Source organism: Aethalodelphis obliquidens, unplaced genomic scaffold (assembly GCF_003676395.1).
Source record: "Aethalodelphis obliquidens isolate GAN/ISIS:26980383/991018 unplaced genomic scaffold, ASM367639v1 scaffold15, whole genome shotgun sequence".
NCBI lineage: Eukaryota > Metazoa > Chordata > Mammalia > Artiodactyla > Delphinidae > Aethalodelphis > Aethalodelphis obliquidens.
The window spans coordinates 29,429,264-29,445,070 of NW_020837959.1; the positions used below are offsets into that span (position 1 = coordinate 29,429,264).

The 15,807-nt window shown below is 39.0% G+C and overlaps 1 protein-coding gene across 12 annotated transcripts in view; it reads right to left on the reverse strand.

The window, feature by feature from the left end:
• LMO7 (LIM domain 7) overlaps positions 1 to 15,807 on the reverse strand; it is a 200,895-nt gene that overhangs the window by 31,698 nt on the left and 153,390 nt on the right. For 10 of the 12 annotated variants that reach the window (XM_027116066.1, XM_027116060.1, XM_027116056.1 and 7 more), the window contains 5 exons: positions 15,484 to 15,513; positions 7,284 to 7,401; positions 5,050 to 5,192; positions 3,324 to 3,750; positions 1,367 to 1,675 (listed from right to left, as the gene is read on the reverse strand). In XM_027116066.1, coding sequence (XP_026971867.1) covers positions 1,367 to 1,675; positions 3,324 to 3,750; positions 5,050 to 5,192; positions 7,284 to 7,401; positions 15,484 to 15,513 — 1,027 coding nt within the window. The remainder of the gene's footprint in view (positions 1 to 1,366; positions 1,676 to 3,323; positions 3,751 to 5,049; positions 5,193 to 7,283; positions 7,402 to 15,483; positions 15,514 to 15,807) is intronic. The other 2 variants (XM_027116061.1, XM_027116063.1) reach the window with 2 other exon arrangements.

Consider the following 15,807-nt stretch of genomic DNA (forward strand, 5'->3'; position numbering starts at 1 on the left):
CAAAAGACACCTTGCTTCTCTCTTTATTATTCATCCATGGTACCTTATGTTCCCCAAGCATAACAGAGGCTACAGTCCTCATCCACTGAGACTTATGATGCTAATTACGTATTCCCAATTCTTTAAAAGTGAAGTTAAAAAAATAATTCACAACCAATGATTTTAGCAACCTGGAGAGACTGGATTTAGATATGTTTGTAAATATACATGGGAAAACTGAAAGAAATATATCTAAATGCTACAGAGTATCTCTAAATGATGGGATTACCAAGTCATTTTTGTTATGTATGTTTTCCTGCATTTCCAAGTTTTCTCAAGCACAGAGTACTTCATAATCACAACGAAAAAAAGCTTACTTTAAACTTGTAAAGCTTTCCTGTACTAATAAAAACTAACGATACTAAAATATGCTGTATCATATTTTACACAAAGATATTTCATTAATATAACTTGGGCCAAGTTACATACTTGATGTTGTGCCTTGGGAAAAAAATACACTTTAGTAAGGCATCAGAAAATGCTGGACTAAGCCACAGAACCATAAAAGCATCTCCACACTAAGGGGTTCATACAACTATCAAATTGCTTATTGAAGGTTTTTCTCTAAAAGAGAAAAGTTTCTTTCTCTTCTCTAGACAAGCAACAACTCTTTAGCCTATGTGTAAAACATAACTAAAAGAACATTTATTACCTAATAATTCTCTTAAAGTCATCTGTGGGATTTTAAGTAGGAAAAACTACAAATGCCCCCAGTCCTTCTTCATCTGATGGTATATTTTGTTTGGACTCCAAATGTTAAAGAACGCAATTGTCATACTGTAACTAAGCCTCAATATTCCCCTTAAAAGAAAAGGAGTGGTACAAAATTCTAGGCTTCCCAAAGTACAAATTAGTATTGAAAGTCACTAGGATTTTTCATATGGTAGAGAAAGAAGTTCCCCTCTCATGTGTACCAGTTTCTCCTTGTGGTCAGTTCACTTCCCTGAGAAGGGGCTTTTATTGCCCATTTTCTATTAGACCTGCATCTAAAACCTCCTGAGTGACTCCTGCACCCAAACCCGGACTACTGAGTGCTAACGGTGCAAGGCAACAGCTGCTGAAACGGGGAGTAGAGAGCAAAGCCAGCCAACTCCAGGGAGACTGGTCCAAAAAGTCTCCATACACCCATATCACAAGGGTCATCTGGATCCATCAACTCAGAGTTGGAAGAGATCTACTTCCGCCAAGATCTGTTACAAATAAAATGCAATGTCATTTCTACATTATCAGCCCAGACTGTAGTGCCTAGAGGTTAGAAACGTGGTTTCCTGATTTAATTACTTATGTTTCTGGGCAGCAGGTGATTGAAAAGCCTTCCCAAACCCACCTGTGATCTTGAGACCTCTGTCTGTGGTGAGCTTCTCCCTTCTCCAAGCTCAGACGTTAAATCAGGGCTAGATGTTGAAGATAACGTGTCTTTCGAAGTGGCAGCCTGGCCCTGGGAAGGAGATGAGAAGGTGGGCGTAGGAGAGAGCAGCCTCATCACACTTTCTCTGGGTGCTGATGCCTCTGTTTCGCTGGATGACCTGGACGCAAGCTGGCTCGTGTCAGGTCTTTGCACAGAGATGCTGACCGAACTGCTTTGGGTTCTCTTAATGCCTTCTACGTCTCCATTATACTTCCAAGAATCATCCATCTAAATAGGAAACATCATTTTAAACTTCGTATTCTGTTAGATTTCTATTTAAAAAGCATATACATTAAATTAATACTTTAAAGTAATGAAAGTAATATATACCTCCCTCAGCAAAGTAACTCCTACTAAAAGCTTGGCGCATGGTTTCACACTAACAGATCCGTACATATGAAGTGGTAGGAGTAGTTATTTTTTACAAAAGTGTTTATTTTATAAACAGACCTCTGAAACTTGCTTTGACCATCCACATCACTCCAGGTCAACAGACAGAAATCTAAACTAGATCAATTGAATACTTCACACTATGGATCTCTACAATTTATTCATTTGATATGCATTCAATGTCATTTAAAGTGTACCAAAAATATTGCACATCTCTTTATAACCAGAATATTTTTATAGCACAGATTCCCAAAAGTAGACTTGCCGGACGAAAGAATATTTTATGTATGTAGTATAAAATATAATTTATTTATATATATATATATCTTTAAAAATTGTAGCAATGCACTCCCAAAGTAATGTATAAGAATGTCTCTGTCCCTGCATCCTTGCCAACACTAGACGTTTTGAATGTTTTAAATCTTTGTCAATCTCATGGGTGAAAAGTTGTACAGCTCATTCTTGCTCTAATGAGACTGAACATGCTTCTATGTACTTTATGTTACCAACCATTTAAATTCCCTCTCCCTTGAACTATTCATTTCTATATTCACTTTTCTACTGTTTATCTTTCCTTATCAATTTGCATTTTAAATCTTAGGGATAGTAAACCTATATATAAAATACATTTTACTAATATTTTTCTGAGCCTACATAAATTGTCTTTTGGACTACATTAATGGTGTCTACCATATAAATTTAATTTTTATGTTGTCAAATATGCCTGTATTTACTTAATATAATGGTCAGCGGTTTTTCTGGCTAGTTTAGGCAGGCTTCCCTCATCTTGAATTTTTTTAATCAAATTTTTTCTATTTTCGAATTTTAGGATTCCTCATTGGCAGAGGTAAAAGGAATTTGAACACCAATGTGCTCAAGACTGTATTGCTTCCTTTTAAATAATTCAAAATAATACACTCACTTTCAGCCCTGCTTCATTCTCAGGGCAAATGAGTCTATATCCTTTAAAACCCCAATAAAAATATGTATTTTTTGAACCATGAGATACATTTTAATAACTATAATCAAATATATCAAGTTCTAATGAAGTGGGAAATCAGGAAAAATAGAACTTTGTGCATAATCACCTGAAAATATTTAGGTTAAACCACATGAAATTGCTGTTTTGTAGGTCAAAAAGAACTGACTATTGGCAACTTCATACAGTGCAACCTAATACTTTACAAAAGATATATTTGAGAAAATATGACACTAAAAAATAAATGCTCTGCCTTAGAATGTAGATTACTTATTTTTTAAAATGTATCAGCTCGACTTTCATTGAATTTAAAGTTTAATCAGTTCTGCATCGTTGCTATATTTTAAGCATTAAATGTCTATTGAATCTAAATTGGTAAAAATACAATTGCTTTATATACAAGTTATATACATTTTACCCATCAAGTATCTGTAACTCAAACCTCTGCACAAGTTCACCGGTATTTTGCGCTGGCGAACAGACTAAGTGAAGTAGAAACACGTTTACCGTGTAGGATCTCGGGAGTGATGAGATTCCCCTTGACTGAGATCCAAAAGGTCTCGGTGTGACCACAGACGTTAACCTGGCCGCATCAGTTTTCTGGTAACTTCTAGGGAGAGCAGCTGAAACTCGAGTTGACTCCATTTGTCGTGAATGCTGAGAAGACAAAGAGGCTGGGCGTTGTTCTTCCACGGGGCTTTTCGAAGGAAGCTGAATTTCAGCTGTGATAGTAGCCTCCCTTTTTGCAAAAGCTGTAGAATCTTGCTTAGGAATTTCCGTCGGATAAGTGGTTCCCTTCTCTTCTACTCTCTCACTCTGGGAACTTACTTCGGACATAGTCAGCATAGGGGGAAGTTTTTCTTCATTCACTCCATCATCAGAAGAATACAGTTTCCTCCTCGATGTCACTGTAGACATCTGATTTGGGGACTCCCTTAGCAGAAAGAAACACCAAAACCACAAAGTTAGGCATTTGACACACAGAGGTGGAGAGACAGGTGTTATTTTGGTCATTAACATTAAAAAATGGGTGGGAACAAAAAGACTACTGACTTCATATCATAACACAATATTAAGAGAATGTGGGAATAAATACATGCAAATTTTTTAATGTCACACTAAGAAAGATTAAGAGCTTGACTTTTTTTTCTTAAAGAGGTTAAAAAAAAGTCCCTGAAGTACATGCAATTGTAAAGAAACTTTAATAAGAAAACTTTAATAAGGGATTATTCAAAATTTCATCCACAAGTGTATAACGCTTCCAAAATTAACACACTATAACGATAACTAATTGACGACCAATTTGAACCCTCCAAAGATGTGGATTTCTTAACAGGGTTGAGAGTTCTCTTGTACACAATTTATAATAGCGTCGTAAAAACAGAAGACCACAAAAGACTCAGACTTTCATTAAGATCAAGTTAGTCTATAATTTCACACAGCTTGATAGAATTTCCATGGAAAATTATTGCAGATTAAAAGTCACCATTCCTGTCTATAGAGAGGCTGATGAAACAGTCTCACGGCTACCATTTAGTAAGGAGTACCTCTCAAGCCAACTGCATTGCGTTTAAGTGAATGAAACTGTGTTTACCACTGGCTTCTAGGGGACAAAGGAGCTTTGCTTAATTTCACCTGACAGCACATTTCCTTTTTGACATTATCCTTAAAGACTATTTGCCTTCTCCCTGACCTGTAAATATCTCAAGGTTTCACATAGTAACTGCTCCACAGGCAAGTAAAAATTGGACCTTTATCCTGTTATGCTGCAATGAAAAAAAATAAACCCTCACACTGATGTTTATATAGTCTTCCTTTAAAAATACAATTTTAATTGCACCACGAAGACATGAAAAAGAACTTTGCTATACTTTTACACAATTTAGTTAAGAGTAAGAGCTGGTTTTATCCGACCATTCCATTCCTAAATTTACTTTAAAAGGAGAAAAAGTTGTTTATTTTCTGCATATATAGCCAATCCTGCATGTGAATATACAATGTAAAATGAAGAAATTACGTACACCACCCTTAAGGACTCATTTCTTTCATTAATCCAAGTCACTACTTATTACAGCAATACTCTGCTTTTTCACTGCAGAGCAAAATGCTCGAAGGTTATGCACATTTAATGACAGTTTAATATTGGTGCACATGTACATCCCACTACACTTACACAAAATATCTATTTCTAACACTGGTATCTCCAACCCTGAGATGCATTCAGCCTCATTACCTGTCCTGCAGCATTTCGTTAAATGTCTTAGATCTTCTCTCAGACTTCTCAAGCGACTGCTTCTCAATCTCTTCCCTCTCTTCTTTTTTCTTCTGCAAATCTGAAGTGTAGCTTTTCCGACGATCTTTCCATTTTGCAAGGTCCTGACAGAAGAAAATCACATCAGCACAGGCACACCTGAATTTCTACACACCCTCTCCAGCAGGGAGAGCGCGCCAGAGGATCCCATTACATCGCTGAAACTATTCACTACAACTTTGATGCCAAGGTGCCCTAATTTTGCTTTTTATAGCCAGCGTTTCTGTACCAAGCCTTTTATCTCATGTATCTGTCTAAAAGCCCTGACCTAATAAGATAGGCCCCATTTTTGTTTTCCCAGGTAGCCTGCCTCGCTTGCCCATTTCACAAAGAATGCTAAACGCTTGTAATTAGATGCCAGGTCAGAGAAGATCAGGAACTGTTTCAAATTCATTTCCATCTCACTCCAATAATCTGGCTCTTACACAAAATGACATGTTTCACTAGTCAGACTGGAAGAGAAACGCGATTGTAAAATGGCTAAACGTAGAAGCATACGTTTAACAAATACTGAGTTCAATCCCTACTTTGAGACAAGGGGGCCACAAACACAGATGAATAAGGTGCACTTCCCCTCAAGGAACTCTCAGTCTAGAGGGAAAGACAGACAGGTAAATAAAGTTCAACAATGAGTGTGATAGGATTGTGTGAGAGAGCAGGGATCCAAAGGAGAAAGTGATCACTTCTATCCCAGGCAGGGGAAGGCGGAGTTTGGAAAGGCTTTAATGGGGAAGCCAGCCTCAAGTATGTGATTTCAAAGCGGGTCAACTCCTCATAAAGACAGGGCAGTAAGGAGGATTACACGGGAACAAGTGGACATCTGCTTTCCATACATCCAGGAACCTAAGTCTCACCTAGCTGGGTGACCCCAGGACAATCAACCTAATTCTCCTTTAAAATTAGTCCTAGCAGCCTAAGCTGGTTCTGACACCCAGGGGTTAAGACAGTTTGGATGGTACCCACTTTTCTATGTCATCAAAACAGAGAAATCCCATGCTTCCTAGTGGCACTGCAGCCCCAACAGAAGCTCATGTAAGCTTCTCAAACTGAGAGGAACCTCATCCCCAGGGCACATAAAGTAGGTGTGGTTTATACCCTTTGGGAGCAGACAGGGCCATTCCTGCTTCAAAAAACAGCCTGAAATCCATATGAACTATTTTCAGAAAGAACAAAAGCAGTGCACATTAGTCCTACAAGGTAACCAGCGTGAATTTTCGTCTGACTTAACCTAAGGGATAAACCCTCCATACCTCTCATTTTCAGCCTCAGTCATCATGCATTTTGGCAAACTGACACTGAATTTCTGTTTCTTGACAATTAAAATGCGTTCCCAAATAAAAGAGGAACTGGAATTTAGAAACATGGCCAAGGCAGAGGTTTCATCTGTATTATGTAATCTTTAACTCCTTGGAAAATTAAGATTTACTATCTCTAGCCCTTTTGTTTATGCTACCACTCAACCCTCTTACCAAAAGGTTGTCCTCAGACTTCTTTGGGTCTGCTCTGTGTAGTTTATCTATCGTATTTCTTTACACTCCTTTGGTGTAAAACAATTAACGCTTTTTAAAAGGGTAGAGTTCCCTTCTGCCGGGGACAAAACTAAAGGTTAAATCTTTATCCAAATGTCATTGCTGTAAAAACACCTAATTTTGATTCACATTAGATAACTGCTTTTTCAACCAAAATATTACTGAGTTATAATTCGTATTTCTCCCCAAACCTCCTCTATTAACTCTAAGAACCCTTTCCTCTCTCCCTGCTGATACCCAGTCTCTGGGCTGGACCCTCTGCTCCCCTGTTCTCCCTAAACCTTGAGCAAAGTGTTTCCTTTCATGAGCATCGGTAACAGTCGTACGCCAAGTTCAACCACCAAAGCAAGTAAACAAGTTACCTATACTGCACAGAAGCAGCTTCTCATTTTTGAGAACTCACAGAAAATATTAGAAGACAAACAGCTTCCGTTTTACACAATGGCCTTTAAGATATGTAGCAGTAATAGACCAAAATGGTTAAAACATCACATTTTCTACAGAACTGAAATCTGGAATAGCAAGGAAAATCGTCCCTTGAGTATACTGACTCTCTTTTTAAAGAAGGAAGAGTCAAACAAATACATCCTCCCTGCCTCCCCATCTCCCAATAAAAATAATACTCACATCCTGCCATTTCTGATCTTGTTCTTTTAACTGTGACTTTATTTTCTGCATCTCCTCGTAACGCAGCTGACGCAAGTTCTGAGCATCCTCTGCGCTGACATCACTCATGGACTTGCTCCTACGACAAAAATACCCATGGTAACCAAGGTTCATGTGACCGGATTTAAGGTAAAACTGGAAGGTTGGGCTTATATTTGGAAATTCCATCTAAAATTCTGCAGTACTACCTAGATGCTTTCGTGATAATATCACAGAAATAGCACTACAGAGATAAATGGTGTTTTTCCAAAACGCAGAAACAAGAGCCTAGCACTCAAGTCAAGCGTGAATTCTTTCACAAAACAGCTAAATGAACCCTGAACAAGTCTGAAAAAATAATCCAATGTTCATATTTAGGTAGTCGATGCAGAAAAAGATTACTTTAGGAAAAAAATAATTATTAGTCCCTAGAATCACCTGTCTTTATTTTTCTATCTCCCCCAGAGATAATCTTTTAAGGTTTGGCTGCCTTTTCTGAGCACTTATTAAATAATTTAACGATTACCTGATATTTTCTCCTCAAGTTCAATACCAGGAATAAATGTGCCACTGCTTCTCAAAGATTCTATAACATCCGCCCCACTACTGCACTGGGCTTGGTCTCAAAGACCACAGGTGGTTTCCAATAGCCAGTTACAATATAACCTCTATTATAATCCTCTTTTTTGTTAAGGCAGCTTTCGTTTTGTCCATGTGTGACCCCTGCCGTGAGGACGTACTGCGGGTTAGGTGTCAAAGAGTTCAAGTTAGGGTAGTTTGAGGAGAGTGGGGTGCCGCCCATGAGGCACGTGTGCTGTACACGCACACAGAAGGGTATGGTGAGCTACACCAGAGAAGGGAGACTGAGGGAGGCCTCCAGGAAAGAGAGGTGTCAGATCTGAATACTGAGTAGCAGCTAGGAGGAACGAGAGAAGAAGAGAGAGACACAGAGCTTTCAAACGTGGGGTGCCCAAAATCTTCTTTCCTACCAATCTTTCTAAATTTTTATTTCACTGTAACTGACTCCACTTTTAGTTATTTAAGTAACTCTCCCTCTCTTTCTTGAGTCCCTAAGTTTGCCTTCCCCAAGACTTTGCCATCACCACATTTTTTTAATAACATGCTTGCCCTTAGCCAGCTCAGGAATTCAATTACATTCTCTATGTAAATGACTCCCCCAAATCCACGGCCTAGGCCCAGTCTGAATCAATTCCAATTGCTCGTTAAATAAACATCTCTGCACGGCCACCGTAAAAGGATAATGGAAATAATACCTAGAAAGGATTTTGTAAATGGTAACTTACTAAACACATGATTATTGTTGATGTAGCCAAACTCAATTTTGTCTCCAAACCTGCTTTTCCTCTTATCAGTGATGCTACCTGCCCCCAATTACCCACATTTGAAACCGAAGAACCATTTTTCACCTTTCTCTCTCCCTTCTCCCTAGTTATCAAGTCCTCTTATTCAGTGTCTTTTTCTTTCCATTTCTATTGCCAACACCCTAGATCAGAGCACAGTCAACTCTTACCTAGACTTTTTTAAAAGCTTCTTAAATTATCACCCAGGCTCCAAATCCAGTAAAGGTCTCTCCTGAACTCTTCCCTCCAACTTAGAAACCCTTCACCAGTATATATGCCTTTTTAAATGCCACTCATTCCTCAGGATCCCTGCAAGACTATAGTCTGGTTGGGTGCATGCAACTTCCTGTTCATTCTCTGCTTAGAAGTCTCATGGGCAACTCAAACTTAACTTGACAGACCAAAAACATGGTCTCACATCTTCCTCATCTCAACAAAAGCCAACTCCATCCTTTCATATTATGGGCCAAAGATCTTTTTTTGTTTGTTTTTGTTTTTTTTTTGCGGTATGCGGGCCTCTCACCGCTGTGGCCTCTCCCGTTGCAGAGCACAGGCTCCAGATGCGCAGGCTCAGCGGCCATGGCTCACGGGCCCAGCCGCTCCGCGGCATGTGGGATCTTCCTGGACCGGGGCATGAACCCGTGTCCCCTGCATCGGCAGGCGGACTCTCAACCACTGCGCCACCAGGGAAGCCCTGGGCCAAAGATCTTTAAGTCATGCCAGATTCCTCATTCTCTTATACATAACTGATCCCATCAGGAAATCCTGTCCCTCTACCTTCTAAATATATCTAGGGGCAACCACTCCTCACCACCTCCACCACTGCCATCCTGATCCAGGCCCTCCTATCTCCTGCCCGGATTATTACAATAATCAGTCTCCCTGCTTCCACCACTTTCTGCACAACAGCGTATTCTCAACATAGCAGCCAGAAGGACCTTTTTGAAATTGCACTCAGGTCGTGACAGGACTCCACTCAGCACCCACCAGTTTCTTCTCATCTCACCTGAGTTAAAAGCAGGTTCTTCCAAGACCTTCAATGTCTGACACTACCTGGCCCCTTGCCTACCTCTCTGCTCTTGTCCCCACTGAGCTCCCCTTCACACACACTGTTCCAGCCAACTGGCTTCCCTGCTCAGGCCCAACCTCTTTCCTCCCTGCTCTTAATCTGCCTGGAATGCTCTTCAACCGAATATGCACATCGTTTATCTCTCACTTCCCGTCAGCTGCTTAAATGTTACCTCGGGGGTTTCCTCCCCTGACCACCCTACAAGACGAGCTAATGCCCCTCTCCCCTGACTCACATTATCCCTCGTTTTCTCCATAGCATTTATCACCATCTGAATTGTATGGTTATTTACACATCACCTGCCTCGCCCTGTAAGATTATACAGCAGGAATTTTGTCTGACTTGTTTGCTGCTGTATTACCAGTGCCTAAAAAGAGTGCCCAGCCCCGGTAGGTGCTCGTAAATGTCCTAATGACCTAGATAATCTTCTCCCACTTTGATAAAGTCTTCCTGCAAAAAGCGATGCTTTAGTTATACCATTCTTGTGGCACTTAACACTCAGCATTATGTCATATGTAGTGTGCAAGCATGCATGCATGTTTAGCTTTCCTCCCTCACAAGTTCACATGCTGCCTGGAAGGAAAACACATTAACAGGGCATGCAGGACACACTCATTTAACATCTGTGGTAAGAATGAGGTATGATTTAGCATATTTAATCATGCAAAATAAACTAGCTATGAAATGTTTCTAATTTTGTAAGAAATTGTGGCTCCTCCCCAAAGTTTTATATAGAAAGCTTTATAGGATTTATTCAAGAATATTAAGGAATTACATATATGAGTACATATATGAAATTATATATTGAGCTGTTAACATCATATATAATTAACTAGGTATGACTATATAAAAATCATCATATGATTTGAGAATATAAACTCAAGTCATAACTGCAAAGAATAAGGCTATATGAACTAATACAATAACAGACTCACTAAAAAGAAAATTTTTTCAGGACGAAGGTACGAGGGGAATGTGGATGCCCAACACATGAGGTTACATAAATTCCAGAACAAAATTGGAAATGTAAATATTTTAAGTAATCTTTTGGTGGGAGGAAGGCTGGACAGTCTCAACTGGCCCAGACCCTTTCAGCCCTCACCCTCCTGCACTATGAAACCTTAACATGTGTCTTTTCAGAAAACATGGTATCACCATGGGCAAAGGCTGCATCACCCTCCGGGGAGCCCAAAGCACAGAGCCTGGCACACAGGAGGTCCCCCCAATATGAACAAAGTAAGTCAAACAACGGCTAGAGTAGACAAGTCCCTGTGGAAGGCAGGAATATGAGCCCCTTGTGTTCCCTGGGATCGATAGAGTTACCTCTAGAAAGCCTGGCACATTCCATACAGGTTGAGCCAGGCACCAGAATGAGACGGGAAGTAAGACCCAGCAGAGGCACCAATTTTCACCCCCACCTAACACCACTTAACTTTTTTCAGCCTCAGTTCCTTGTCTGCTAAGCCAGGAAGGAGTCATTAGGAGAAATAATGGGTCAGGTTATGTTGATGGCATTTCAATAACCATCTGGTGCTATACACCAACTATTCTTATTAAGGCAAATATGCTCATTAGAGATCTACTGAAAACTAACTCCCAAAGCAGTTTCAAATTAGAGAGGTCACCCCAGGCCACACTGATAAAATCGAGAACTTTTTGAGTGTAAGAGTCTTTCAGCCAGATCATGAAGAATTCTTTCCTTCCTTATCAGAGTTAACAGCATAATATTAAACTTCTGAGGGCTTACTGTGTGCCAACAACAACCGCCGAGCAGTCTCCATGGATTACCTCATTGTACGAAACCCTAGTCTGATTCTAGCAACTCAGGAGCTGCAGGTCCTTGGGAAAGCTGTGGCATCTGTTTCTCTCTCCACATCTCTAAAATGCACATAACACCTACCTGTCTACCTCTGCAAACTGAGATACTATTTACTAGCAAATAATTCCCTTGCAGTTCATTTACCCTTGTATTTCCTTATTTGCAAAAGCTCCAATTTAAAACTGCATTTGGATTTTTCCAAAAAACTACAGGTCTATTATGTTGTATTTTCAGTTGAATAGAATTTTTTTAAATAGCATGTAGGGTGAAGAGAGAAAGAAGGGGAAGTTTAAGAAAAAGGGAGTAGATTATAAAACAAGATCACTAAAATCTTATTTTCTTTTCCCACAGTGCAGGGACTAGTGTTACGATATTTTTTTAGAACACAATCTCAGGAAATTTATAGATGAATATCTAGGAACTAAGGGATCAAAAAGGAACATGTAGCAAAATTTCCTAAATATAAAATCACCGATAACCTTATATGGCAAACAGAAATTCCATGATGCTAAGTTTGGGGTCCCCACCTTTCAAGGGAAGATAAGAATATACCTATTTATGCACCTCTAAATATATTTCCATTAGGTGTTGTAGGAATTCTCTGAAGAGTAATTAATGCTAAAACCAGGGTAAGAGGCTTTAGAATTACCATAAATTATAATGATAAGATAACATAAGAGACTTTTCCTTTATAGGTTTAGAGTCTAAATCAGTGTTTCTCTATAGCTGCATTATTGACATTTTGGGGCCCCAAAATTATTTATTGTAGGGGGCAATCTTGTGTACTGTAAGACATTTAGCAGTATCTTTGGCTATAAAAGCACTAAATACCAGTAGCAACGCTCCCCTCAACCCACCCAATGTGACAATCAAAAATGTCTACAAACATTGCTGAATGTCCCTTGGGGGCAAAATCTTCAGAAAGTAACTCACATCAACTTTGTTTTTCCTTCCTTCTTGTTGTCTTACGTGTCTTAGAGTTCTACAGAATTTTTTGGCCAAAACCCCACAAGTAAAATATACGTGTCTTAGTTGTCTTTGATTACAACTTCACCTTGAATCAATGTTCATTTCCTGTTGCTACTGGCAGTAGACTCAATGGCTTAATCATATTACAAAATTATAGCTATATATCATTACAAATTCTTTGTCATTAACAGCTTCTGCCAAGAGGCATCATAACCAAATTTTCAAATGTCACAGGACCATAAGACAAATCATGCAACACAAAAGCACATGTGAGAAAATGACTGCCACATACAAAGCGTCTTACTAAAAATAAAGTGAGAAGTATTAAATGCCAAATAAAAAGCAAGCCAGAAATGAACAATCGAAGCCTGCAAAAGGTGAGGCACATTTCTCTTTAACCTGGTTCTTACCAAAAAGAAAGCATTCATGTTATAGGCAGTTATTTTTCCATCACAGGATGTTGAGCAATAATGATTTTTCCAGGTAAGTGTTCCAAGCTTGACAACATACACGATATCCAGAGGAATACCACCCAGAAATATCACTTGTTTCGTGTTTATAATCATTTACAAACATGTTTATAAACATGAGATGAATTCTAGATTAAATGTCTATACTCAATCCAATTTAAATCTTTTTTGTTTTCACTGCAGATCAATTTAAGAAAAACACTGGTAACTGAGAGAATTTTTTTTAATCCCAAATAATATATTTTAATTGCAAGTGGTCTAAAATGCACTTCAGTTTTCTGAAGATATATCTGTTTACTTTCCATTATTTGACAAGTCATGCATTATTCATCAGTCTGCATTTACAGACAACCTTGCTTTATTTGTGTTACCTTGGCAGTAAACGGCATGGGGAACAGCCTTTAAAACAAATAGTGTACTATGCAAGCAGCAACGGTCTTGAAACGGTCTACAGAAGGCATTTGCTGCTGCTGGCTCTGGCCCAGGAAAACCCTTAGCTTGCTGAGCCTCAGCATTTGGGTTTTTCTCTTCTTTCCTTAACCCAGTCATACAGTGTGTTCCTGAGAGGGAACAGGTAGAGCCATTGGAATAGCTGTACAGGTTTACATTCGCGTGAAGCACTTGTACTCAGTGTATATGTATCCTCGTCAAGAAAAACAACCTGCTTACATCATAAAGCCTTATTTACCAAAGAAAATTCCTCTGAAACTTATCATTCAAAATGTTTGATACTGCAAAGATTTGTTTATCAAGTTAAAACAGCTTTCCCATGATGAACTGAGATTAGCAGATGCTTAAGTGTCATGCTAAAAATTGCCTTGTTCACCTTCCCTGATGGAAACGCTTTAAGCACACATGAGAAACTGGATAGGAGATAATGTGCCTTTGCAAGGCACACTTAAAGCATGCTGGGAGCCTGATTTTTAAAATCAATGGCTGAGAAGTACTTGAAATTAGCTGCCCATCGCTCCTTTACATCTTTGACATCTAGAATGGCTATATTGCTTTAAATAGTAATTTTTAGTACCTTCCAAGATCTCCACGTTATCAAAATTATCCAAAGCTATCAAAATCAGAGAACCTGGGACTTCCCTGGTGGCACAGTGGTTAAGAATCCGCCTGCCAAACAGGGTACACGGGTTCGAGCCCCGGTCCGGTAAGATCCCACATGCCGGGAGCAGGTAGACCCGTGCACCACAACTACTGAGCCTGCGCTCCAGAGCCCGCGAGCCACAACTGCTGCAGCCCACGCAACCCTAGAGCCCGTGCTCCGCAACAGGAGAAGCCACAGCAATGAGAGGCCTGCACACCACAATGAGGAGTGGCCCCGCCCCCTCGCCATAGCTGGAGAAGGCCTGTGCGTAGCAGCGAGGACCCAACGCAGCCAAAAATTAATTAATTAATTAATTAATTAATTGAAAATTAGAGAACCTTAGAGATGAAAAGGCTTAGGCAGATTAAAATATTTGACATACTTAAATTTTCTTCTTGATCAAAAAGTATTAGCAGGTAGGTTCACAAAGTTACAGAAAGTTTGATATAAAATATTAAGATGTAGCCAGCTGGTTATTCTGCACTAAGAATGACTAAGTCTACATAGTTAGTGTGTACTAAAAGTAAAGAAGTATTTATTTTAACTCAGTTATTCTAGAAAGGGAAAATACTTCCAGAAAATTATTTTTATCATATTTTATGTCTACCAGGTGACTAGAATTAAACAACTGGACAGTCGCCCCTCTGTAACCGAGGGGGATTGGCTCCAGGATCTGCATCCTCAGACACAGAGGACCAATGTAGACAAAAACTGGGAATTAGTTCTAAATATAGTTCTTGCAGCTATATTGGAAACTACCAATATTTTAATTTTTTTGCAGTTTTGGAAGTCTGATTTGCCTTTATAATACAGCCATGTTATAAAATTTTACCCTAATCAGGAATCTTGAAAGTGTTTCCAAATCCTACTAAGGGAAGACTAATGCCACTCACCATCCCAACTAACAAAGCTCCCCTTGAACTGAGAGTACACAGATAATGCCAACTGCATGCATTCCAACCTCAAAGTAAATGCTAATACTCTCTTTCCATCATAGATATTCTAAAACGTAGTTATTTGGGCTTCAACATCCAGAAATGAGAGGTTTGGTCTATGCAGCAATCAGATACCAAAATAAATACACCTAATCTCAGGCACGTGTTTTTGTGACTTTTCATCAACTCCTTAAGAAAAAAAAAAAAAAAAAAAGGGCCTGAATTTTCGATTTCTAATAAACAAACTGTTGCTGTCCTATAGGACTTCATGCACTGGGCACTCAGACAGAAATATTACCATTTGGTTTAAGATTAAGAATTAAGAAAGATTTCCCATTTTTTAAGTCTCATGCACAGCACAGAGCACCCCCATTTAGTGGCATGCCAGGATAGAAGTGCAAGGACGTATTACAAAAAGGACAAAGAAAATGCAGATTTTTTTTTTACTGTGAACCACAAAACTTACCCGTTCTCACCATAAATCTTTTGAAAGAGTCTAAGAAATCAGAAAACCAAAAATTAAAAGTCATTTTTTTCTAGTTGTGTTAGTTTCTAAATCAGCATCTTTAAGAGTTGAACTAGAGATGGACAAATCTCAAAAGGTTGTTTCTTCAGTCACATTCTTGATCATGTCTCAAAATCTCATTGATCTCATATCTCAAGGAATTCAGATTAAGATAAAGAATTTCCTGATTCCCTCTGAACCAACAAACCCATTTTTAAAAAAGCTTCCTGTTGCCAGGAACTAATAAGTTAGATTTAGATCTACTAATTTCATTTAACCCAATAT